Below are 24498 nucleotides of genomic sequence, written 5' to 3'. Positions count from 1 at the left end.
GCTGACTCCAGATCGTGTTATTGAATTAGAGTTTTGGGCTAAATGACTTACAGCCAGTCTAATGAGGTGACTCTCTCTGGGGCCACGAGAAAGCAGAGAACATGAGAGGACAAAACACAATCCACAAGGGTGCAAACTTACAAACACACACACACACACACACACACACACACACACACACACACACACATACAGATGTACCAGCTGAGCTCAGCATCACACATCAAGGTGACCTACTTTGTGTGTGTTGGTGCATGCAGCATGCAATGGTTTGTTATGTGTCTGTGAAATGGCACAAGGTGAGAGTCTAGCTCTGTTAAGGCTTTCCCATGTTAGTGCCTCATTGAGGAACAAAGTTAAGTGAAACCAAAACAGGATCTGATGGAAAATGTGAAAAATAACGTCCCATCATCTATTCATGGAGGGAGGACTGAAAATAAAATTTAGATCACTGTAGCAAAATGAAAAGATGGAATGGAAGGAAGGGAAAGAGACACAAAGTCACAGAAAACATATTTTTTTATAAGATATTGAAAGTAAGTTATTCAAATCCGCAAATAGGCATAAAGTGTCAGTCTGCAAAAGGGTAATTGTCAAAACAAAACAGTTCATTTTATAAAATATTTAAACATCCAATAGTACAAACTATGAAGCAGAGTAGTAATAACTATTGGAAAAATGCAAACACTTTTTTTTTTTACCACAAATCTGTTCTTCATTCATCTTCACGAATGGCAAGTTAGCCAAAACTGTATGCCTAATACATGAAAGTCCTTAAAGCATCCTATTATATCATTTCAAAAATAAAGAAAAAGTGCCATGCCATGTTTTCAAGCTGTATACTCAAATTTCTGCTCCATAAAATCAGATCATAACAACATATTCCTCCATAATGCAGGCTGACACACATCCAGATGTTCCTACATTACTGGATGCAGCGCCCTGTGCAGATCTGTTTTGTGAACACAAACAGAGTTCCCCTTTCATTTTCAGCTGTGGAGTCCATTCGCAGAGTGTGATGGTGCAGCAAATCTGTGAAATGAGGCCTGTTATGAGGATTGATAGTGTGCTTGTGTTAACATAGAAAAGGTGTTTTCAAAGACCTGACATTTTTCGTTCATGTATCACTGCGGTGTTGACTTCAATCGTCGACTCTCGCATGCATTAAAACTACATTACATTAAAGCTAAAGAAGCACACTTTGAGGCCATCTTGCAACATCTAATAAATCTTTCATTTGTAATATTGGCTTGGAAATGAAAGTCAAAACCATGGGAATACTATGAAGTTGAACCCAGTTGCGCCTCTGTTGCAATTTATCTGGACCATGAAATGGAAACAAGAAATCAATGATAGATGACTGTAACATGTTGTATAAATACCTTCCAAGTTCATCAATAATGCACTGTGATGTACATGTGCTCACGTATCACACTGCCACTATACTCTGGTGCTTACTGGCCTCTGCTGGTGCATCCTAAATACAACAATAAACAGTTTGTTACTTTAAACTGAATTGTCCTCCGCCTTTATGACATCCAACAAACACACACATCCCACGGCAGCACTTCCACACAGTTGCAGCTTTCACACAAGGAGTATAAGTGCATCATTACCCTAAGTAACATCAAATATTACTGAAGCAGCACTTGACACAGAGATTCAGAGACAGACAGAAACAGAACAGGAGGATTACGTTTGCATAAAAGTGTGAAGTAAAACTGAACGAGGTCCAGAAGATGAATAGTTATTGCAATGAATTCATAACAGCCTGAAGCTGTGCTGAGGTGCTGTTTGAGGTGCATATAAAATCAAGTTTTTTAAAGTGTTTTTTTAAAGAATTAGACGGACTTTGAGTGCCAAAGTATACTTCATGTTGGAGGGTCAAAAAAAGAGAGGTTATCCAAAATGCAATGGTTCAAAGAGTCCATGCTGCATCAGTGGCAGCTGGTCAATGGAGGGCGCTAGGGTGGCACCCGACCACAAGGGAGATGACAGAACTGAAAAACTATTTTAAAAATAAGTTTGAAATCTAAATTCCTTAAAAGAGCAAAGTAAATAGAACCCAGCTAATGTGCAAAATGCATTATTTTGACAGCAGAAATAAACACGTTTACAGCCTGGTTAAGAAACTGTTTTTGGCCTTAAGCTCATTTCTTCACATGTAAAAAAAAAACTATACAGGGTGTGAATTTGTTTTTAGAACATTCATGTCAATAATATCTAGGCTAACTGCCAATTTCTACATAGTCCGTGTGTGCCGTGGTCTGTTACTATAGTCAATGCTCAAGTTTCCACAGCAAGCACTGTGGCCCATCTCCGGAGCGTGCCAGCAGTGCCACTACACTCGGCTATGTTCCAAATACGCTTCAAATCAATATGCGACAGAGCCCGGTGCAAGCATGCGTCAAGCTGGACAGAGTAGAGCGACCCGGACAGGAAGTCATAACAGGAAAGGCAGAGCATCGGGTAAAATTTCAAAATAAAACACAATACACAGACTCCTGCTGGTATCTTCCATCACTTTATCAAAATGATGTAAAAAATAGGCATTGAATGAACAACAAATCAACCTGGGAAAGACAAAGTAGCATGTGGTTTGCAAGTTTTTCTTTGTATTCCTGGGTGATCTTGTAATTCTCCTGTGATGTGTGTGTACTGCTCATGGCTGTGCTCCTCTGCCCTCATGCTCCCAGAAATGGACCCAGTGGGCAGGGCGCACTCCGTCTGACAGAGCAAAACCGTGGCGCTGACAGAATGCAGCGCGCATGGACCATGTGGAAATTGGCAGTAAGAGTTAAGCTTCCTTTCTGAATGAGTGGCGTGGCTTAGTCTACACACAGGTGGGTGCATTAAAGCTTTTATGCAAGGAAGGTTAAGGCCCTCTCCAGCTTCACCTCATTGTCTGTTGATTGATCAAAAGTTAGGTGGCTATCGCGTTTCCCGTGTTCACCACTTCATAGCTTCATAACGCCTCTTAGAAACCAATGGATGACATCACTGACACTACATTCATGATTTATACAGTTTATGTTCATGGTTCGTCTGTGAGAAAGCACAGCTGAACCAGTCACCACTGAGAGAAATATCTTAGCCTGGGGCACTGGTGGCGCAGTGGTTAGTGTTCGCGCCCCATGTGTGGAGGCTGTGGTCTTCCAAGCGGGCGGCCCAGGGTCTTAGCCTGTGGCTCCTTTCCCGCAAGTCATTCCCCACTCTCTCTCCCTGATTCCCAACTCTATCCACTGTCCTATCTCTCCATTAAAAGCACAAAAAGCCTAAAAATAAATAAATAAATAAAATTTAAAAAATACCTTAGCCTAACTTCTGACGGTTTAGTCTTAAACTCTGCTCCCGTCCGAAGCTGTGATGAATATACTCTTAGATAGTGGGTAACTTTTTATGATTAGGTGGAGACCATAACAGGGCTAGCAGCAGAATGAATATGTTTATGAGGTCACAATGAATGCTCTGTGCCTCTGAGTCTCCCTGAAAGAAAGCAGCTGTTCGTAAATACATTAGCCACATTGTGTGAAGAGTAAAAGGCATGGATATGGAGAAGGTGTCTGCAAGCTTAGTTCTGATGTTTTCTGCCCCCTAGAGGAGGAATGGGAAGCCATGCGTCTTCAAGCTGCTCTAGGACAGTGAAGGCACATTGTTTTGTACAGATTATCTGTTGAGTCATCTTGGCGGCTTACAAAGTAAAAGAAAAATAAACAGTGTTCTTAAATTATTCATGGGAACATTTGCACAAAGAAAATAAATCTGTTTTGAGCGTTTTCTTGTGTCAGTCTGTGGCAGAACATTATCAAGTTCTTTTTTTAAATTTTATTTTACATTTTGCGGGTTAACAGAAGGTAACGTCTTTTTCAGTGAACAAAGCTACTTGACACACCCTCTCTTTTTGGTAAACATGATATTAAGTAAAAATAATTGGGTGAATTTCCAACGGTACCCATGGAAGCATCTGCTCTGTTTCTACCTTTCAGAAATACTTAAAAACGTTATGCAAATTTCAAAGATGAGGAAGAAAACAAGTTTTTCAAAAAGATAAAGTTTAGTGCAGAGTTAGCTGATCTGCATTTTCACAGACCTCTCCTTCGCCCTTCAGCTGGAATATCTGTCATGCAGTGTTAAGAAATGTAACTGGAGAAAACAAGGAAGAAGGTCAGTAGCCTATGTGTAACTCTCAACCCATGCATCATCTGGCTGCAGAAAAATGATAAAGTGAGAACAAAATTGCAATTGGTAGTTTGATAAGTATGAAATGATGAAGCTGTATTATGAAGAATTTAAACAAGCTGCAACCTCCAGCCTTGAAAAATGAAGCCAATGCGGAAGTGCAAAATCCTGCAGTTTGCTGAGTGTCGGCTTGAGGCTGGCTCCAGGAACACCAGAAGTCACATACACACAACTGGCAAAAAAGACAGTTTTTACAGGATAAATAAGCATGTTTCCAGCCTGGTACAAAAAACTAAATAGGTCTGATTAGTTACAGTCATCACTGGCACACACTGTACGGGGGGGTGAATTTTTCCAAAATAGATCTGTTTTGATTTTGAAAACGATGCATGTTATCCATAGTTAGGTGCGTAGCTGACATGATTGACAGCTGGGCCTGATGTAACGGCTTAAATCCCGCCTCAGATCTGGCTCTACGCCTGTTGTTAGGTAGACTGAAAGTTAGGTTGAGACAGCATTTCCAGCATGGCGGCTGCTGCCGATGAGCCCCCGGAGCCCCCTGACGTAACAGATGGCTGACGTCACTCAGGCTTCATCCATTAATACAGTCTATGAGCTTAACCCAGGTAAACACATGTGGGTGATTCTGGGCAAACCTGTATCCACCTTCAGCATCAAAACACAAAAAGAACATATACTAAATGGAGGCCAGAAATCTAGAAGTGTTTTGAGATTTTGCGTTAATAGATCAAGGAGGGATGAATCTGTTCTTTAGACTTGTGGAAGCCAAACACTTTATCTAGCTATTTTTGTCTTTGTCTTTAACTTTTCTCTCATCTCAGGATGCTCCTATATTGGAAGCTTTCACAAATACTTCTTTAGAAAAAACATAAATATCTGTTCAGGGTACTCAAATGTGGAAATAGTTGTTTACCGAACTCAAAACTCCAGATGGGAGACGTTTGAAATTCCGGTCATAAAGCTTTTGTTTAGAAGGCCAATTGAGCAGTCATGCATGCATGGTGTATGTCAGTGAGTTTTATGGTAATTTGATCGCACCATTGTTGGTGTATTCACTCTTTAGTATGCATTTTATGTTCAAATTTAGTTTTTTTTATTTATAAGGTCAATCTTGGGAATGGTTTGACCTACAAATTGCTGACGAGACATGAGCAGCACATATAATCAGATACATGGAATAAGATCATTGACACACTAAAAATAAACTATTCTCCTTGCTGTGCCCTGTGTCATTCATTAACAAGGCATGTTTCCAGTACATTATTGGAGTTTATCAGATGGTGTGACACTAAAGTGGAGGATGCATAAAAATAGTCACATCAACTGAGTTATTCTTCCTAAAAAGACGGTATGCACCCTTAATTACGAAATGGGAAATACTGTGAAGAATGATTCGTTCTTTGTTTACAGAAACATATATGAACAAGATTTAAATGTAATTTGACAACTACTGTTTAGTTTGTTAACTATCAACTGCAAATGGCCTTCTTGTAACTTGAATCTGAGTGGTCAATAGGATTTTCACAGGGTATGAAGCCATAGTAAAACAAATATATTTCTAATTTATTTTCATTTTATTGAGTGATCATTTTATTGAGTGATAAGTACAAAGGCACATGTAAAGAGGGTGCAGATTCCACAGCTCATCTTTATAATTCTTTAAAGTATACACTCTAAAGAAATGTATTTTAATTTGAAGCTATAGTTGTCTTAAACTAAAGAGGCGTGTCTTTAGTTTCAGACATCATTGTTCTTAACTGATGAAGTGTAGTGTAAAGATATTAACAGAAAAACACGTTTTTTTAAAAGATTGTAATTCTGGATAATGCTCAGTTCATTTTCCTTGATCAGAGTGCTGATGTCCGATACTTACTTAAGATCAACTTTGGAACTTTTTTTTACATTTGAATTACTGTTTACATTTGAAAACTGTAATTGTTTCTGGCATTATTTAACATTATAAGTGCATTAGAGAGGATTCCCTTAAAATTCAAACCGATGCACCGATTTTTCCACCAGAGGGACCCCTTACACCGTGGTAACATTGGAATGAGCGATGGACCTTGTAGGGTCAAACACAGCCCTAAACTACAGGTGACTCAGGAGGACGCAGGTGTCTAATGTATTCCCTAAAGCCAACGTAAGCCGGAAAATTACCAGAGCTGGACAACAATACATTTGTCTTCTGAGGCTCATATCTGTTTTGCTGCTGGTTTGTAGCCTGCCAGTGTTCTATGGCAACACTGTTGTTCCTCTACAGGTCCTGACTGCAGAGCACAAAGTGCAGCTTAAGGTGTGTTACTGCGACACTGCTGTCCTACTGGGACAGAAATCATCAAGGCGTCTGACTGTTAAGAAATGTGACAAATTAGCTTTCTTTGTCTCTCCATGATCTCTAAACCTCCAGCCCAACATCCATTCCTGCGCCACAGTAATCAGCATAATGAATTCCTGGAGCATGCCTGGCTTAATGGAATCAATTACTTGTATAAGAAGAAACGATCTGGTGAAAAAACAACCAGCCCCGAGTTATTTACAGAGAGAACATTAAGGAAAACATGTGAAGCTTGTGTGAGCATTTATGCAGTCAAAAACTATCATTTGTTTTCTCATTAGAGTGAGGGATAGCATCATGTGATAAGAGAGAGAGAGGAGATAAAAGGAGAGTATGATAAGGAGGTGATGTGTCAAACCCATCTGTGTGTGCGTGTGTGTGTGCGTGTGTGTGTGTGTGTGTGTTCAGGTGTGTGTGTGTCTGCAACTACTTAGTCTCGCTTCCCTCCTTTCCTATGTGCACGAGGTGTGTATATTTTTACACTAATGAGCAGACTAGTGACTTTCATTGAGGCACCATTAGGACCTCTTCTTCCCTCGGGGGCCCCATCTCACTACTGCACTCTCATTCATTCCTCTGATGAAATAACATTAGGGAGGCAGACAGAAAGTGGCAGCAGACTTCAGTATGTCTGGCACTACTTACAGAACAAACTGGCGCTATTTAACTAAACCGTCAAAGAATGGTTGCAGAAAAAATCATCACCTTGAAATGGAACAGAAAAGCCAATTATGTGAAAAATAAATGCTCATTGAAGGGAAATTTGAGCACAAGTCGTAATCAGCTGTTTCACGTAAACAGCTGGCTTTCTTTTTTTAAACCAAAGAGATGATATGCGACGTGTGTGTCTGAAGGTTTTTTAAGACTGACATCTGTGCATGTACTCTGCTATCTTCTCTACACACGGCTGACAAGAACGCCTGGGCAAACTTTTCAAAAAACCTTTCAAGCAGGGGTGCTATCAAACTAGAGCGCTCTTCAAAACCCAGTGGAAGTAGCGGCTCCTCTGAAAGTCAACTGGCAGCAGATTTTTATCTTGAAGTTGTTTCTATTTTTTTAATCTGGTCTTTCCCATCCAGCGAGCATCTCAGACAGAGACAGAAGACATAACTTTAAAAAAAAAAGAAAAAAAAGAAGCATGTTTCACCACCGGCGGTAACAAGTGAGAGTGGATAGTGCTGTGCTTTCATTACAAAACATTAGAGGGCAGTGGCTTTACATAAACAAACAAAAGCGACATCCGGACCAATCCATCAGAGAAGCATACAGCTTTCACACATTTGTCTCTGTGCATTTCTGTGCATCCTGCTGTGCGTTACACCGTGCAGCCTTGACCTTTTTTTTACTGCACTATTTTCACATCATCGTTCTCAGTTACAGCTTAAACTTTGAGGAAGATAAAAAAAAAAAATACAAATAGTAGGCTTTGAGAGTGGCAGAAAAAGAAGAGTATTTGGACAATTTATCTGTGGTTACTGTTCAGAGTCGAGTAGAGTCAAATGTTTCTTGTCAGACTATTCATGGCAGAGGAGATGACAAGCGCAAGAGAGGGAGGAAACAGAGTTAACCCAAATAGAGGTCTAGGAATGTCAGCGGTGTTCAAATGATCGTGTTAAGATAAATATTCCTTGAAGCAGAATTATGTCCGCTTACAGTTACAGAAAAAAAAAAAAAAAAAGGCCAGCACATCAAGGTGACCACATAAGCCATTGCTGATGTTCCTCACAAAGAACCGTGTTTAGTCACAAAGCCCAAATCCAAATACCACAGCATTAACACAAGGAATCCTGATGGTTGTTTGTTGACGGGGAAAAAAAAAAAACCAGTCTCGGGAGGGATCTGTCTCGACATGCCTCCCATTTTGATCAGTAGCTGCTTTCAGTCAAATCCTTCTTGGGTATCAGGATTATCCCACCGTTGCATTTTGCATTGTTAAGCGCCCACATTATGCCGAGCCCAGATTCTTGCTGAAACATGCGGTGTGATGACAAATATAAAAGGCACAAAAGAACAGATCCTGATGAAATCAGTTCATTGCTACCATAAACAGAACATCCTGTGCATGTCGAAAAACACTGCGGTCTCAACGATGTTACTGATTCATGTCTCACTTACAAAGAGGATGAAAAGAGAGAGGTGTAGGAGAGGGTGAACAACTGTCTTTTTCATGAATAACAATAACACAAGCATGAGATACTGGGTGTAAAAGACTATTTAAAATTAACGACTACAGTCAATATCCCTCCGGCCCTGGCATAATTCTATTTTGGCACCACTTAACTACAGACGCCCTTAGAAGACATACAAGTCATTTCCAGTTGTTTTTCTCTCCATCTTGAATGATTTATCTAGTTTCTCAAGGTAACAAAGTTGCTTTTTCATAAATACAGTTGTTTCAGCTGCTCTGGAGGTATTGTTGTTGTCATCTAGTGCTAAACAGCTTGATTTCCCATTGTAACAGGTTAATTTATCTCATAATCCTTAGATTACAAAGCGTACTTTCTTGTGACAGCGGGTTCATTTCATGGCGATCTTGAAAACAAAGCAACTGGTGGGTAACTGTGATAGGCGACATTACAACATGCCATGCTGCCTCTCCCCGCAATAACAAGGTTCCGGTAAGTTAGGCCTGTTTATCTTTCGTCTGTGCTTTTGCGACTCTGGAATAACAAGATGAATAAATGGAGAGCTTGAGAAAACAACCAGAAATGATTCGTTATCATGTGAAAACTGAGAAAATAAAATGTATGGATGTAATCTGTAATCAACGCTCCTGTGCACAAACTGTAACAAGCTATCTATCATCTGTTTGTCAGTGTTTAATAATGGAGTCTCTTATCATTCACAGAACATTAAACAAACAGTAAGGAATTGCAAATGTGGCATATCGCTTTTGTTTTTCTGTTTGGTGGTTATACTGATGATCAATGTCAGTTGTATTTTAATAAATGTATGTTATTTGTTATTTGCCAAATGTTTAATAAAGACTATCTGCTGCTCTTTTAAAGAAGATCAGCCATATGAAGCAAAAGTTTACCTTTAACCTGTGAATAATTGTTTACAATGAATCAATATGTTACAACTTATTAGACATCTGTTACTATTCAAGGTAACGGTTTTCGTTTTAATTGAGCAATCATTTCCGTACTTCCACTTCATTGTGATAGTCGGGTACTCCTTCCAGCATTGTGTATAAAGACAAATGTGCATTTAGTCAAACTGTACTGTAGTGGTACACGGTTTAGTGGTTTATCAATCAGCCTGTAAGAGCCTGGCACACAAGCTCAAGGGTGTAGGAGCAGACATTGAGGAGAAGGCATGCTAAGTGGCGCTGAAAGATGAGAGCTATCAGCCACAGCATTCTTATGAGTCTGGTTCAGAACAATTCAGAACAGCAGACACAATAGAGGAACATGTAAAAAGATTCATGCAGGTTTATCGATAATTAACAAATCACTGAATTATTTTTCCAAATAATGCATATGCAGGTTTTGAAAGTTTCCCCTGGGAGTGAATAACATCAAAGAGCTGTGAGTTTCAGACATTAACTACTGCTCAAGATGTGGGACTAATTACACATAAATGCTACTAAAAGTGACACTCTTTGTAGAATTTCAGTCTTGTCCTTGTACAGTGTGAAGCCCAAAGAACATAGAGAACAACACATACTGTTCTAACCTCTGAAAACAGAACAGAATCAGTCCAGGGCAAATTATCACTCTCCCTCTGCGATCAAAGAGACCAACTTGACCGACTTGACCTTCAGCTGTCAGCATGTGAGGGTCTTCAGACTGACAGGCATGGGTGCTTAAGTGTGTGTGTGTGCGCGCGCGTGTGAGTGTGAGTGTGTGCGTTTCAGGATCCGTGATGTGAGACACCTGCTCAACAAATAACATCCAACTACACAGCAGCAAACTCAGAGCTGCAGTCTAGGGCTGGAAATTTTGGTCAAAACCAACGCCAACTAACTGAGAAAAAACACAAGCAGCAACAGCAGCATTTCAGAACTGCAAGTCAACATATAAAACAACTGCTGTGGAGAGTCAGTTTGTGAGTTTACAAGCCAGAATAACCACAGAATGCTTCTCATTTTTCTGTTATATCTTTGTGATGTGATGAGGTTTTCCTTATAACACTAATCGGATGGCAAACTGCTGGTTATCAAAACATATGGCAGACAAAGAGCAACCTCAGCGCTCTGTTTTTCTGTTTTTGCCTTCACAAACATCTAAGAAAAACTCACTCAGAGTAAAGTATTTATTCCCTGCAACTTGGTGGTAGTGTCACCTGTTATCAAGCTTCATGACTTCACTTCTTTTCAGACCAGTTAAACATTAACCTACTGTCTTCTTCTTCTTCTTCTTCTTCTTCTTTTATGCCGCTGTCAACTTCTTCAATGGCCACTTACCTTCCATTCAAATTACCCTCATTAGCATCACAGTGAGGTCACATGAAGTGGTGACACGGTGCATCAAATTGCCAGGAAAATCTATTTTGGGTGCCATTTAAAATATATATCTTTATTTGGCACCAGTGATTAGATAATTGTATCAAGGGTCAGAATGACCACATATTGCCTAATTAATACTTAGTCCCACCCCTAATGATAATTGTTCATGGTCAGTAATGTTCCTGGGTAGAATATTGAATATTTTAGTATGGAAGTTTAGCGGATCCATATGAAAGGTTTTTGAGACGTACCGTTTAATTCACCTGTAATTAGTTTCCACGTCAGCAGATTTCCAGTTAATAACTCACAAAGCAGGTTCAGGCAAGTGAAGAGGATCATGAAAGTCCTGCGTGATGAAAAAAAAGCCTCTTCCATTGTGACTTTGTTCATGACCACAACTTAAGTGTTAATTTGCACAGGTCAAGACAGGAAGGCAAATTCAAGAAAGAGAGATATTTTCCCACTTGTGCCTTTTGGATAAAGAATGTAAACTTTGACAATATTGTCACAAAAAGCAATCTGTGCTCAAAAAATGAGCATCAGAAATAAATGAATTAGCATCAGAAAACATTTGAAAAATATTTTATGAAATGCAGACTGACCTCCCTTGTGGGCACATAAAGCTTTGAATACACAATAAAGAGACTAGGGACACAGTAGCACTGGGTGGACCCCCCCTCCCCCCTTTTAAGTTTCGTTTTCACCACTTCAAACGCTCCGCTGCGTTTTCACCGCTGCGGAGCAAAAGAGGGGGAGACACGTCTGTGTCGGAGCATAAACTGCAGCATGATAAAATAAACACATAAGCCTGGTTCTACGATCTCTCTGCTTTGGCAGATTGTCAGTTAGTTAAAATCCTTCACGATCTAAGATCGTTATATCGCCCACCACTACTTGTTGTACCATGAAAGGTTGAAGTATCTACAATAGAGTTCAGACTCTCTGGTAGCTCTGTAGAGAATGACATTTTCTATTCAAATGAAATCACATAATTATTTGCGTTGTCTTTAAAACAGCCTATAGGTCAACTTTAAGATATAATTTTCTTCAGTCACTTTACTTTTCTTTTACAGGTAAGTAAGGAAATACATTTACGTTGGTGTCTTTTTCACAATAAGTTTGAATAAATTATGACAGGTTGATGACAAATGAAAAGCAGAAATGATTGAACTCAACTGTGTTGAAAAGTAAAGAAAAAGATTATTTTCAAGCATGATTTACCTAAGATTTTTTTCAATTTTTTTTATGTATCAAACAACAAAAACTTGTTGTAGTGCTTAATTACACTAATTAACATGTCAAACTTAACCATAAACGTCCATTTAAACTATTTGAAACACTGACCTCATATAGCACCGTGTTGACCAGCAGACCAAACTGAGCTAAACTAGCTTAAAACTGTGATTCTATTCACGGTCATAAATGTAGATAATGCTTTAAGAACACTCAGCTTTAGGTCAGAATAGACACAATATACAAGAGAACAGCTCAGCAAACTTATTTCAAAGTTCAAAAATATAACATTAATTTATTACCTGAAGAAGCTCACAGACTCCACTTTCCTTGCTGAAATGCTAAACGGCCGAGAGGAGAGCTCCCCCCTCCGGCCTCGGCAGACATGACTAATCAATCACAAGAAACAGCTCTCAAATGGCTCAACACGTAGATCACAGATTAACAACTCTGACAGGAAGATATCCTTATATTTAACGAGTTTTTAACCCTAAACCCATTTTAAACGTGTTTTAATCACTTCAATGAAATATTACTGTTGTCTGTTTGATACATTGAGCCTTCTGTATCGCTAAATGTTTTTCTTTATTATTGTTGATTAGTTTATTTATCAATGTTCAGTTCTTTTGATAAAATTCCATCAATCATGGACTCGGCTCCCATGTGGGGACATAAACTGTCATAACAACACAGTTACAATAGGCCCTGCCCTCTATTGATGGGACATATAATAACAAAGTCTAGGTATGGTTAACTGTGGCTCAGAAGGAGTCTTCTCTCATTTGGACAGTTGGCAGCTCAATCCCCACTTCCTGCAGTGTATGTGCCAAAGTGTCCTTGGGCAAGCCACTGAACTCCAAGTTGCTCCTAAAGTAGTCATTAGTGTGTGAATGTGATTGGTACTGAAGGGCATTTTCTAAGCATTCTCTGTATTGATTGAAGTCATCATGGTTGTGTTAATTTCAAAGGAATTAATGCAAGTAAATGCAATGTCCTCCCAAGTGATAAAACATGTACGTATATGTGTGTAAACAAGGGACATTTAATCACCCAGCCTTGCTTCCATATTATGACAGCTTTCCATTTGTACTCTTAGCTCATATTTTATCACAAATTGTATTACATTCAGAGTCACATAAATCACTGAAGTGTCTGTAAAGAACAGTATTATCAGAATCATGGCGTAGTGAAGAACAACAGCTGACCTCTGTTGTCAAAGTACAGCTCTGTTTTCGGAGACACTCAACATTATTTCCCACCCATCCAAGGGCTCATAGATAACAAAAGCTAATAAAAAGCGTCTCAAACTGTCTGTGCTGGTCTGGAAATATTGGGTTAGTTGGCACTTTTAACCATTTTGCTCTTCTTATCTGTCTGACCGTCTCTCTGTTCCTCTTTTTGCTGCCTCATGACCGGCTCAAACCTAAGTCTGAAAGCCCCTGTCTCTGAGTGACAGCAGCGAGCTTATTAATGTGTGTGTAGTTTATCTGCGTCCTCGCCTGTGTGGGTGTGTTTGTGTGCTAGATTTTGTGTGTATGTGTAGAAGTGTGTTTCTGTGCACTGACAGCAGACTTTTAACAGAACTGGACAGCCCGTCTGTTGCTGATAGGAGAGTTACTCCCCTGACAGTTCGTGAAGGGGGAAAGAACAACCCATCTGAGTGACCTTGATCCAACTAAAGAACCTTCATGTCTTGCCTGCTTTAAAGACTCTTGCCCAACAATTACACAACAGTTTGGACCATCTGATAAAGAATAGCTTCTTGAGAGTGTGACAAATGCTCTGTTGTGTGTGATTCATAAACATATGTGGAGCAAATGCAGAACTGCTTATTAGTCATGGCGTTTGCTTTCTTGCAGTTTACTGTAAATTCTCTGGAACACATTATTCATGTCTTGGAAGGTGGTGGTGAACAGATGATGTTTTTTGATAGAAAAACCAAACGCTTGTCAATCAAAACTATGATAATAAATCATAACTTCAGTAAACATGGTAGCATTTTTTCTTTTGAGAAATACATTTCTAGTAAACCACATCCTTCAATTAGGAAGGCATCAAAATGTAACTGACGCGGCAAACGTGTTGCTGCTTGGTAAATGTGTGTATGTGCGTAACACTGTTTGGCACTGTGGTTTCATTGAGAAATACTGCCAGACATAAGAATACAGCAGAATGCATGTGAGTAGGTACATCTGGCTCCATGTTTTCACACGTGCACCCACTTTTCAACAAATGACTATGTAATACCCATGTCACCCCGGGCACAGCACAATTAAAATCCAATACTCTCTCGGAGTCCATAACATGCTGGTTTACTGACAGTGAACAGAGCTCAAATGGCCAACAGAGAAGGGGCGAGGGGTTTTTATTTGAAGAGCACGGCAACAAAACGGTGGAAAATATGATCACAGAGATTGCACTGCTGGCAAATGTGAACATCTTTTTGAAGCACTGAAAGGCAGCTACTGTGAAAGCTTCTGTCATTTCAGCTTCACAGAGATTCAAGAGATATACACACAGATGGGAATTCCTCTGAGGGAAATCAAGCTGTTCATTATCAAAAGCAATGAAACATGGCTTGTATGACAGGGCGACACTCCAACAGCCTTGTATAATTATTTATCTTGGTTCTAAGGGGATGATTGACAGTGGAACGTTTCAACAAGAGTATATGCAGAAGGGAGTCTAGGGGCCCCAAGAAGTGTTTTGGGTGTAAAGGACAGTTGAGATAAAAAATAATGTGCAGTTTGCTACTTATAGAATAAATTAAATTGTATTCACCAAATGGCGATTCTAGAGCCTGTTGGGGCCCCAGGCAAAAAAACAATTGGGGGGCCCTCCAACCAGTGTTCATCACCATTATGTCTGCCAGCCGACGCTTACTCCTCCTCCATTTTTTTCCTATTTCTTTTTCTCTTCCACAGACAGCTAAGTCCTCTTCAATTTTCTTTGGTGACATTCATTGACAAACTTTGGTTTTCCCGGCAATAATGCATGCAACGAATAGCAGGGCAACGAGAGGGAGTGCTGTCAGATTGGGGGCCCCTTGGGGAGGTTTTCTTCCTGTCATTGCAAAATTTACACATTTTGGGCCACTGCTTTGGTTTATGAGCCCTCTGGGGCCCCCTACTGGTCAGGGGGCCCCAAGCAGTTGACTGCCTTGCCTGTTGACAAGCAGCGCCTCTGTCTTCACCAACCATACATCTTTCTATTTTTTTCCCATGCACACAGCTTTTTTTTATTACACATTACCTTTATTGTTTGGTGAAGAAAGTCGGGTAACATTATAAAGAGCAGTAAAGAGCAAAATGTAGGATGTGGAAGTAGATGGATGGATCAGACACTTAACTTAAGGGGCTAGTTTGGATTTTTTGAAGTGGGCTTATATGAGCTACTTGTCAATAGTCAGTGCACTACACTCAGTAGATATCAGTCACGATGGTCCGTGTTTGCTGAAGCTGGCCGGAGTACTTACTAAGAAGAATGTATAACCATGGTTGCTTTATTTTTAATCATTTCTCTGCTTGTCTCTTTTAATAGTCACTGATCTGAACAGCTGATCTGAAAATATGCACTGAATTTGTAGAAATACAGGGCCATTTTGACATTTAAAAACATAGCGCAGAGGAAAATGGGCAGTCCGACAACCAGGAGAAGAGGTAGATACTGTATATAAAAAAAATATAGCAGAAACAGAAAAATAAAATATATTTTAATATGAAAGGCTAAAATATGTCTTTATTGTGACCCGCCCACATTGGTACAATAGTTAAGCTTTTATTCTTGTTGGCCCTGACTATTGATAAGTACCTCATAAAAACCCACTACAAAAAAGTTGTCATGATTTGTGCTGATGTTTATTCAAAACATTTTGTACCTCAACGTGTATATTACTGACATACCTTTGTTAAACAAGCCACAAGCTCCGTATTTGAAAATTAAGTGAATGAGGAAGTCAAAAAAACTGCAATTCAACAAGTTTCCACTTGAGGTTGGGAAGCCAAGGAATCTCCTTTAGGTCCTATATTAACAGGCCAATATTAAGAGCAGAAATAAGACTGTTTACAACCTGGTTCAAAGTGTTTTTTGTCTTTAAAGCTCATGTCTTCATTGTGTTTCAGGAGGGGTGTTCTTCTATTACTCATCTGTTTAAACGTGCATACTTAGGCAGTGAAAGGTGGGTAGGACAGCTGTTTGCCAAGGTGGCTTAAGGCCCACCTTAGCTCCACCTTTTTGCCTGCTTCTTGATTGGCCAGTAGTTAGCAAGAGTCAGCAATATGGCAACAGCATCGTTGGGCTTTTTAACACATGTGTGAGGTCACTGACACTACGTCCATGTTCTATACAATGTAAATCTAAAGCATGGGCTCTTCTTGTACCAAACTGTGTGAGTTTTGCAATGTATGTGTTTCAGATATGTGTCTGTTTTCAAGTCACTTGACACATTCTGCTATTTAATTACATGGACAGGTTTCTTCCAGTTGTGCAAATTTAGAAATCACATGTGGGTCTAATAAGAGTTTAGGAAAAAAGGGGGTATGGCTGGAGGAATTTTTGGAATAGCTATCATTAAAACATGCCTCTTTCATTAGATGAGTACTGTACTTCACCCCACTAACAACATAACTACATGATAAAATGTTATGTGCCATAATATATGGATTTAAACCAGCTACCACAGCTAAAAATAAAACCCACGCGTAAGATAAGTTCCAGCGAACAAATGACAACAAGTTCTCATCTGATCATTTCCCCTGCACTAAAACGAGGTTGTTCATTCTCTGCAGTGATTCCCTCGATTTACTTTCTTTTCACTTTGATGCTAACTTTCTCTTTCAGACCCGACATCTTGATACGTTTGCAGAGTTAATTGCTCTTACACCAAGTGACCCACTGGTGAACTTTGATGATCAACATTAAAGAGGGCAGAGGGAAAAAAGCCACATGCAACTTGACAGCAAAATAAATGGATCAAAGTAAAAGGATTTGTTATTGGGTTACACTGAGCACTGTCTCCATTCTGTAAAATGTATACAGGCTATAAAGAACCCCTGGTGCTTTAGAGTAACACAGATCAAAGAAACGCAGGTTTGTACAGTATTTGAAGAATCCCATACATTATACAGGGTTTGTTCCCTTGTTCTCTCAGTATGTCTTATTTCAACTACTGTCAGAACTGAAAAAATCAGCAAACTTTGATCATTTAGATGACAATTCCATGGCTGATGTCAGACAAATGATTGACATGTGTTGTTTTGTCAGGACGGTTGTATAAAACTGAAAATGAACCCATGAGCTGATCAGATTTGAATGTCAAAAGAAATCAGTTACAGATTTCTGCAGGTTATTGAAACTTTATTTTGTCTATTTTGTAAGCACAGTTTGAACATTTAAATCCCATAAGAACTAGAACCACATGTGTAAAAAAGCGCCAATATCAAAATCAAACACACAATGTGAAATGTACTATCGCTCACAAACGATGGTATCAAACACTAACAAGTGGCTATACCTGCATTGTTACAATGGGATGTTAATTCAAAACACAATAATTGCCATACAAGCGATACAGTATAGGACCTAAAAAAGAAATGTTAAACAGACTAATTAGTAAAAAAGCAGGCTAATTAAAAGGATCAGTCACATAAAGGGATACATGCTGCATGCTTAGCTGGTAAATGTAAGCCTCTGTGTTTGACAGTTTTTTCAAACACTGATATAGTGATGATATGCAAATAGTCTTAAAGTGAGGATGATATGCAGCACTTTTACAGTCAAATGTGCGCCTCACTTTGTTGTTGAAATGTTATGTGCTATTATGTGACAAGAACTAGAGCAAATTGTACTTTACGAATAAGTGTGTAATATTGTACAATATTGTTTTGAAAATGAACCATTCTATAGCCTTTCGGCAATAGTTTCCCTAAAAGCTGTTGATGTTACCTAAACCCCCCTAACCCCCCGCCCCCCCCCCGGTAATTTTTTTGTATTAATATGATTATCGTGATCTTGCTGTATGCACTTCTGACAGCTTTAAAAGTAAGTATAAATACACTACGTCAGCTCCTCACCGTTCACCGTTCACCTGCGCCCCGGAGCTTATTCCGCTGACTGCAAGTGCCGCTGACAGGGTCACTTCTTAACGCCGCCCTGACGGAGGAGGTTCGGTGGACGGGGAACTTCAGACGGTTGCTTCACTGCCTCACTACATGTCATAGGCTCTATAAATATGGGATACCCCCCCCCCCCTGTGGAGCACGCACTTGACCATTTGCGCCGCGTAAGAGTCTGATGGCTCATATGAATTCAGCGATCCTCTCTGTGTGTAGATGAGGTACAGTAGCCTATAAAAGGTAGTTTTAGTGAAAGGTCTGTGCGCATGTGAGTGTGTTCGTGTGAATGTGCACTCCTAAAATAGAAATCCAAAGGAAAAAGAAGAAGGAGAAGAAAAAGAAGAAGAAGAAGAGAGGCGGGATCGGTGTGTGCCTTGTTGAAATCCAGGGTGAAGCAGATAGATAGTCTGGAACAGATCGATCAGCACTTCGCTCTCCCTTTGTGGAATAGATGGATGTTTGATCAGTGGATGGGATGCCCATATATATCATCGACCGAAAATTTCCCGACACATCTGGTAAGTCGCTCATGCACCCCGAGCGCTTCTTTTTACGCTGTGCCATCTGTGCGCGTTTTTTTTTCTCTGAGTGTGTGTGTGTGTGTGTGTGTGTGTGTGTGTGTGTGTGTCTGCGCGCGCTAGTGCACTATTTTTTTTGCGTATGCGCGTGCCGGCTTGGCGACACGGGCCGGGGCAGCGTGCACCAGTTGATCATGCCATGCCCCCCCCCCCCTCCTCCTGGAATCCCCGAAGTGCAACAGGAGATGAGGTGCTGGCATGGACTAAGCAGGGTCTTGCTCAGTTGCAAATGACCGCGTGTGAGCTGCAGCTGCGTATCACTTTTAACACCTCTTTGCATTTAGTCCCATCAGAACTCTTTTATTTGCAGTCTTATGATTGCAGCTGGGTGTTCCAAGCTCATGGTGTTGGTTCTCCACTTGTATATGGGCAATGGGATGTTTATAAAAGCTCCAGTAAAAAAATCCCTTTAAAAGTTTTTTTTTTCTTTTTCAATCATGCTGCTATCCAATAAAGCATTTGGAAAGCAATCTAAGAGGTAGACTTCACCGCTGCCAGATTACAGCACCTTTGGGCATCCAGACTCCACACAAAAATGATCTTAAAGTGATTTTAGTCTTCACAGTGCACATTGCAGCTATAGGCCCCGTGTTGTCCCAGAGATGTCCCAGAGAAGGTGTTATTTTGAGTAAAAGTAGGCCACATTCCTGCACTTATTCAAACTCAATTAGGTACATGGCATGTTCATGGCTCACATGAACGATGTAGGTTGTAAAAAAAAAAAGTGACCCTGTACAAGCAGTCTCCTGTTGAGTGTATGTGTGTGTGCATGCCAACGTGTGTTTTCAGGTGTCATAGTGAATGATGGGTTTAATTTTGAAGGCATTTGTGAGGTCTCACAAGACATGGGGACATGTTTATGTTTTAGATATATCATGACGGGCAGACAGAGAGAGGAGGCAACTGGAAAGAGAGGTTTCTGACTTCTGGTTGTCCTTCCTTTAACACGCAGGTAGGGCAGAACAACTTCCAGAGTACACTCAGGAAGGAACATCACATTATTAAAAGTTAAAACCGGGAACATGCCCTGCAACAATAACGGTGACAACAGTGAGAAATAAAAGCTTGCAATACACTTACGCCAAACACGTATTTAGGCGTTCCTTCACAGAGCAAATATCCTTAAAAAGCATATCATGCAGGTAATAACACAACGGTGATAAGTAAATAAGCCTCATCTGACTTTAAAAAGGGGCAATTCCTAAAAAGTCCTTCACAGCTACACAGAAGTTTTCATTATGAGTGATAGTGCATTTCAAGGGCATACATTAATCGTTTCACAAGATTTACACCCAGAATACCTCAGACTACAGAGAGGGACTCACTAACATAATTTAAAGACCTCTCAGTGTCTCTCTCTGTTTTTACAACTTACCCCCCCCCCCCCCCCCCCCCCCCCAACCCATACTCTTTTTTTTACATTCCTCGACTCCATCTTTACGTCCCTTTTCCTTTTTAAATAAATTTCGAAGGAGTTTCATAGTTTTTTTTTTGGGAATGCAACGTGACAGTATTACAACGAGGAAGTACAATGTGCAGCCTCTACAATGCTGACATGCACACATGGTTTTATTGGAGCTGTGGGACGGCTGTCACGGTGATGTGTTTGCTCTCAAGATAGAAAAAAAAAAAGTTGAAGTTTTTTCCTTTTCCTTCAGCTGGAGAGAGATTGTCAGGAAGCTGTGATTAACATATCGAACTCATGTCCTCCTACTGTCTAATTAGTTCCTCATTGTATGCCGTCATTCAACATTCTCCTACCATATTTTTAGTTGACTCAATGTCTGCTGCAGAAACACATCATTCAAAGACAAACACTGCAGAGAGAAAGGTGTCTACTACACACATTGAGGCCAACGCTCTCTTGTAGTGGCTTTAACGACCTGTAGTGAAGTCATGCATGCCGTAATGCTGCTGTGGAGTAAGGTGTGCACCGTGTTGTGGTTGGCGTATACAGTAATAGCCAATTACCATGCTGGATAGTGACTGTTAACCTGAGGGAGTTTACATTAAGCTATTGCTTAGTCCTGAAGTGGAATCATTGGGGATTTGACATTCAGGAGGGTTGTGTTTATGTGTGAGAGTGATGCATTTGGGTGTGTGTGTGTGTGCTTGTATGTGTACAGGTGATGTTGTGTGTATGTGCCTATACCCGTTCAAAGGAAGCCAGGAGACTTTGTACTCTCATCCCAGCCAGCATGATGGGAGACCCTCCCATCTGCACAAGCACCTCATGACACCAGCTTGTAAAAATGTGTGTGAGAGCATGACTCTGTGTGTGTGTGTATGTGCAGAGTCGGTAATGGATTAAGGATTAATTGCCTTCAGAGATAGACTTAACTGCTTGTTACATGAACTTTGTAAAGTTCTCTCTTGGCCCCAGAGAGGAAAACAACCGTGTAGCGTGAGGAGCAGAGGGGAGGTTTGTCTTTGTTTCCTCAGAAAGTGCGTGTTTCTTTTTTTTTGTCTGGAGTGTACTGCCACCAGAGGGTAAGAACTTCCATTGTTCTGAGACTGGTTTTGAAAACTACTGAGTCTTTTTCCACATTGGTTGTCTTATCACAATCATGTGTCTTTTATCTCCTTTTCTCTTTGTATTTTCCGTCTTCAGCTGATGCCCTCAAAAAAATCCAGAGACTTGACAGAATGTTTGTTTTTTTAATGTCAAAATTAATAAATCTCAGCTCTAACTGATGTGATGCCAAAGATTGAAAAATCCTTCACTTTAAGAAGCTACAACCAGCGTGTGTTTGACATATTGACTTCAAAGATTAATGGCTTATCAGAATTGGGTTTTGTAAATGGTCCTGACACGGTCAAATTTGTGGACAAAGGTCAAATGCACAAATTCTTTAGACGCTACAGATTCTTTGGTTCAGTTTCGGTCCAGATATGATTTACACTTCAAATATAATGCCATATAAGTCCTATTCTTCCTTCTATTCAGGGCTGAAAAAGTAGGATTACTTTCATTACCAACTAATCTACTCCTTAATTTTCGAGTGAATCCAATCTTCTGTGCTTCTCCCTCGCTCCTCTCTCCCCTCAGGTGAGTTGATACAGTCGGCAGCTGAAGGAGGAGACCTGAGAATGACAGAGACTAACCCCCCCAAGTCGGCTAAAAAGCCCCGCTGGACCTCTCTGGAGATCGGCCTAATTACAATCGTGTCCTTGCTCTTCATCGCCATTGTCGCCCTCATCATCCTCTTTGCCACACAGAAAACCGGTGAGTGTTAAAGAAAGGACAGTGGAGAATAACTGAAAATCCCAGTGGATCCTTCTTCAGAAAAGTAATCTTCGTAAGACTCTGACAAAAAAAACAACAACACAGAGTGATGCGAAACAGTGTCTCGTGATTAAAAAAGACTATTTTTGGGGAGTCACTCGTCAAAAAGTCAATCTTTGCTTTTTCCTGCTTCAACAGTCAGCCTTTCAAAAGTGTCAGAAGTTTTAAAGTTTGTCTTTTTCCACCACGTCCAGAACTTGACTGTCTCTTACAGCTTGAGTTCATGGTTAATGGTAGTACGGCATAGTGTTTTAAGGTGAAGAAGAGCCACTGGAGCTGTGTGCTTTCAAAGCAAAGTGCTAAAGTACAACCACTGAGCCAGAGCGAAGAAAACAGTGTGCAAAGGTTCTCCTCTGTCTTTCCAGGCAACAACATGTAACTCAAAACATTGTGCTATTTCACGTTTCAGGCTTCTGGTCAAGATGTGAAGAATCTTATATCTCGCTGTAAATGTCACATAATAAGAAGTCGATAATTTCCCTGCCTTTCCTCGCTGTGGGGAACTGATCAAATCTGCTTCAGATCAATGCACAGTATGAGAATCACACCGGGTTTCCAATCATTAATGTCCTCACTGTTTCTTTTATTTCCTAAACATCAAAGTGATTCAACTTGTAATCGGAGTTGACTCAAAGTCTTAGTTACGCAACATGATGAAGATTTTTATTAAGTCCAAGGACGATGGATAACTGGGAGGTGCCTCTCAAGAAGTTATCTATTGGTATGACATCAACATACTGTAGATAACAAACAACTTAATTGACTTTGGATTATTCATTGACACAACGATGAAATTCAGCAGATCAAGAATGCAGATACTTCATTTCAAAAAATCCAACTTAATCAATCTGTTTCTGTGCTGACTAGTTGTGTGTGTGTGTGTTGAGTAATTATTATCTTTTTCTGTCTCGTGTTTTATTAAATGCGGTGTCAGGAAGATGTTTAACGACTTGTTCAGAGTTTGCTTTTGTGTGCACACTTACCTATATTCACATCATAAACTGTGTATTTAAGGTCATATGACTTTTAATTGATAGGTGTGTGTGTGTTCAAGTCTGTATGTGTCAGACTGTGTTTGATTAAGAGTTTAGTACCTACATTATGCCTGACAGGTTGAAAGGAACACTTCTAAGTAGTTTAGAGCTGTGTGCATGAAGGATGAGATAGCGAAATAAATCAAGGAAAAGGGGAAAGGAGAGAATGAGTATTTGACATATTGACTGATGACTGTAAAAATCCCTGTGAGTGATGATTTGTTTTGCATTTTTCCTGTAGATGAAATCTGCACCACAGCTGACTGCACGCAGTCAGGTAAGCACTGTTTGTTTGTTTCTCTGTGCCTTGTCTTTATTGTCTCATTCTGAAGGCTTTGATTTTTCTCAGAGGAGAACAGAATGGGAAAATCGAGACTGCAGCAGAAGCCGAGGGAATACAGACATACTTAGAGAAAATGGCCTCTTCAACTGCGAGTATGTTGCCTCTAAGTCATAGTAATGATCGAACAAACAGTCATGATCAGCAGACACACGGTGCAAAAGCGTGCTCTTCTCGGATCACCTCTGAACAACCACAAGAGAAGGTTATACACACCGGAAATGGGTATGAGCATTGTGTCAACAGGATTAGGATCCGGATATGCACATCCAAAGCTGAAGTGTTTCAACATATCCAACTTGTTAAACGTATATAACTTGACTGTCAGAGTTTGTTAATTGCAGTTATGAGTGGAGACATTTTCATACCACACAGCCAGCTACCCATCTTTCACTTATCTGGTGTTAGGTGTGTTATTGTTAACGTTAATCTCCTCTGCAATGTTTTCTAGCTCCTCCAGGGGCATCTTGAGGCCTTTGCATGCCAAATGAGATACAATCTCTCTCGAGTGAGTTCCGGGTCGACCCTGCGGTCACCTAAAAGTTGAACATGTCTGGAAAACTTTGAAAAGGGAACACCCAGAATGCATCCTAATCAGATACTGAGTTGTTCCAATACCAACACCAGAGTCTGTAATACGTCAGATTTAGCCTTAAATGCAGGGTTTGGTATCGATCTGATTTGAGGTAATAATTTGAGTTACAAGCCCCACATAAACACTGACATGCTAGTGGAAAATGTTACGTAAGTTAGAGCTACACTTAATACAGCTACATTTTCTTTATTTTGAATTGATTTAACCAGAAGAACCTCATTGAGATTAAGAATCAGAGTGTTCTGGCCAAGAGGGGCAGCAGCAGCACAATAAACAAGTTAGTCAGACATAAAACCCAGAGCAATTACAGACACAGATCAACATGTCCCGAGTC

The 24498-nt window shown here is 40.1% G+C and overlaps 1 protein-coding gene across 2 annotated transcripts in view; it reads left to right on the top strand.

The window, feature by feature from the left end:
- Window positions 1-18377: 18377 nt before the first annotated feature.
- The window catches only part of LOC132980583 (neprilysin-like), a 31279-nt gene continuing 25158 nt past the window's right edge, over window positions 18378-24498 (top strand). Inside the window, exons 1-3 of one of the 2 annotated variants that reach the window (XM_061046784.1) lie at window positions 18378-18849; window positions 21959-22135; window positions 23471-23506. In XM_061046784.1, the coding sequence (XP_060902767.1) occupies window positions 18807-18849; window positions 21959-22135; window positions 23471-23506 (256 nt within the window). In that variant the 5' untranslated portion in view covers window positions 18378-18806. Of the gene's footprint in view, window positions 18850-21208; window positions 21355-21958; window positions 22136-23470; window positions 23507-24498 lie in introns of those variants that run through there. The other variant, XM_061046785.1, reaches the window with a different exon arrangement.

Source organism: Labrus mixtus, chromosome 9 (genome assembly GCF_963584025.1).
Source record: "Labrus mixtus chromosome 9, fLabMix1.1, whole genome shotgun sequence".
Taxonomy (NCBI): domain Eukaryota; kingdom Metazoa; phylum Chordata; class Actinopteri; order Labriformes; family Labridae; genus Labrus; species Labrus mixtus.
Note: the sequence above shows the minus strand (reverse complement) of the source record. Positions and strands in the feature narration are given on the sequence as shown.